Source organism: Pundamilia nyererei, unplaced genomic scaffold (assembly GCF_000239375.1).
Source record: "Pundamilia nyererei isolate P.nyererei 1_Seehausen unplaced genomic scaffold, PunNye1.0 scaffold00017, whole genome shotgun sequence".
Taxonomy (NCBI): Eukaryota; Metazoa; Chordata; class Actinopteri; order Cichliformes; family Cichlidae; genus Pundamilia; species Pundamilia nyererei.
Window position 1 is genome coordinate 2120062 of NW_005187418.1, and position 1936 is coordinate 2121997.

The 1936-nt window shown below is 37.4% G+C and overlaps 1 protein-coding gene across 1 annotated transcript in view; it reads right to left on the minus strand.

The window, feature by feature from the left end:
• Nucleotides 1–1936, minus strand: part of snx11 (sorting nexin 11) — an 11096-nt gene that overhangs the window by 2930 nt on the left and 6230 nt on the right. The window contains exons 4-5 of the mRNA XM_013908948.1: nt 1556–1656; nt 8–192 (exon numbers count right to left, since the gene is read on the minus strand). Of these exons, the coding sequence (XP_013764402.1) occupies nt 8–192; nt 1556–1656 (286 nt within the window). The remainder of the gene's footprint in view (nt 1–7; nt 193–1555; nt 1657–1936) is intronic.

Here is a 1936-nt window from a genome sequence, read left to right on the forward strand (position 1 = left end):
AAAAAACAAAAAGAAAAAAAATGACAGAGGTAAAACGAGATTAGAAAATGCTTGTTTAGACGATCAAATACTGATTTTAGAAGAAGGAGAACTGACTTGTCCAAGAAAATCTGAAGTCCCTTTCTTCTCTTCTCCAAAAAGTCCTCATTGTTGAAGGAGAAGAAGGATTTCCCTGGAAGATCTGGAACTGGTCTGTAAGGACAAATAATAATAATTATCCATGTCTGTGGAGATAATTATGTTAAATCTGGCATAGAAACACTGCTCCAGAGGTGCATCCTCATATTTGAGGTCACTGTTTCTATAAGCAATCCCAGTGAACCAAAGCACTCAGTCGCACTTTTTTTTCTGGTTGGTTCTGTGTGTCATCACTGAAGAAACCTGAGATTAAAGGATCTTTCAGACATATCTGTGAATCACACAAAGCTTATCTCATAAAGTCCAACAATAAAAACATGGAGCTGGAAATGAGCAGAGTAGAATCACGTTAAAGCAGATGAGTTTCCTGTTCAGTCCCGTTTTAATTTTGTTTCAGTAAATATCTGGCTCTTAGCTGCTAAATGCTCCACACAGAGCAGCTAATGTACATCCATTTATTTTCTTAACCGTTTAACCACTAACGTGGGCTGAAGCGTATCCGGCTATCACAGAGAAATAGGCAGGTACAACCCGGATAGGACTCCAGTCTATCACAGGCCTAACCCTCTAATCAGAATCACCAGTTAACACATGCAAATCCAGTGAGTGTACAGTCGGAGGAAAGGAGGAACATGCTTCACAGAGCTAAATGGAGTCTTGTTTCAGGCATCCCTCTACTAGATGAGACACAATTCATCTTTGTAAAAGACAGCCTTAGATCACTAACAGACATTTACACAAAATGTTTAATTGTTGTTGCTTTTTGTTTCTCCAGACTTTTTTTTTTTTTAAAGTCCCAAATAAGTCGTCCACGTTGATTCCATGTCCATTTCTCTAAATAAGGTTTGTACATCTTGTTATAGAGAAGGGGGGGTGGGGGTTAACTGACTCTGTTGTGTAAAGCACTTTAAAAGAAACAACACAAATATTCTTATTTTAAGCATTCTGGAAATCCAGGATGCTTAAAAGTCTTTTCCTGATTGTTATTTTGGGATTAATAAACCCTGGGTGGCGACCTGCTTTCATCTCCATCTTTGTCATATCTCGTCTATAATATCCTGACAATAACTTGAACCTGGTATTCAATACCACTGCACAATCCACTTTGTATTGTCCCTGTCCTGTCTTTGTTTATCGTACAGTTAATATTGTATAGTTATCATTATAGTATTGTATAGTTAGTAATTAGTACCTTTTTAATCCCTTAATTGTACTGAAATTTAGCACGTTATTTATTTTATAATGTCTAGTTTTATATCTCTTGGAGATATATCTTTTATATACTAATAAATGCACCGTGGAGGCTTGGGGTGAATTTCGGTACACTGTATATACTTCTGTATTGACAATAAAGCTCTTGAATCTTGAATCTCTATGAGGACCAAAGAACAGAACAAAACTGGACCAGCTGACTTACACCAAACCAGCGTTCTTCTGCAGCTTCTTCTTGAGCCACACAAACTCACTGTACCGCCGCCGCACACAGGATGTCTTGGCTGTGAAGGCTTTACTGTTGGTCTGAGAAAAAAAAAAAAAAAGTATTAAAAATGGGAACGTTGGTGATATTTTGAGGGCTTTTTTCATAATATAATTAAAATCAAAAGGCACAATAGCCTGACGCCAATAGAAAGAGAAGGGGGGGGGGGTGTTGTTCTCTGTGCCGGAAATATTCAAAACTACATGAAATGCAGATTCTTTCAAAACAGAAAAAAAAAATCCCCAAATATTTCACTTACTCCTGCCTAAAAACATAATAAAGAGTCAGATATTTTTAGGCCAGTGGCTGAGTTATGACGGG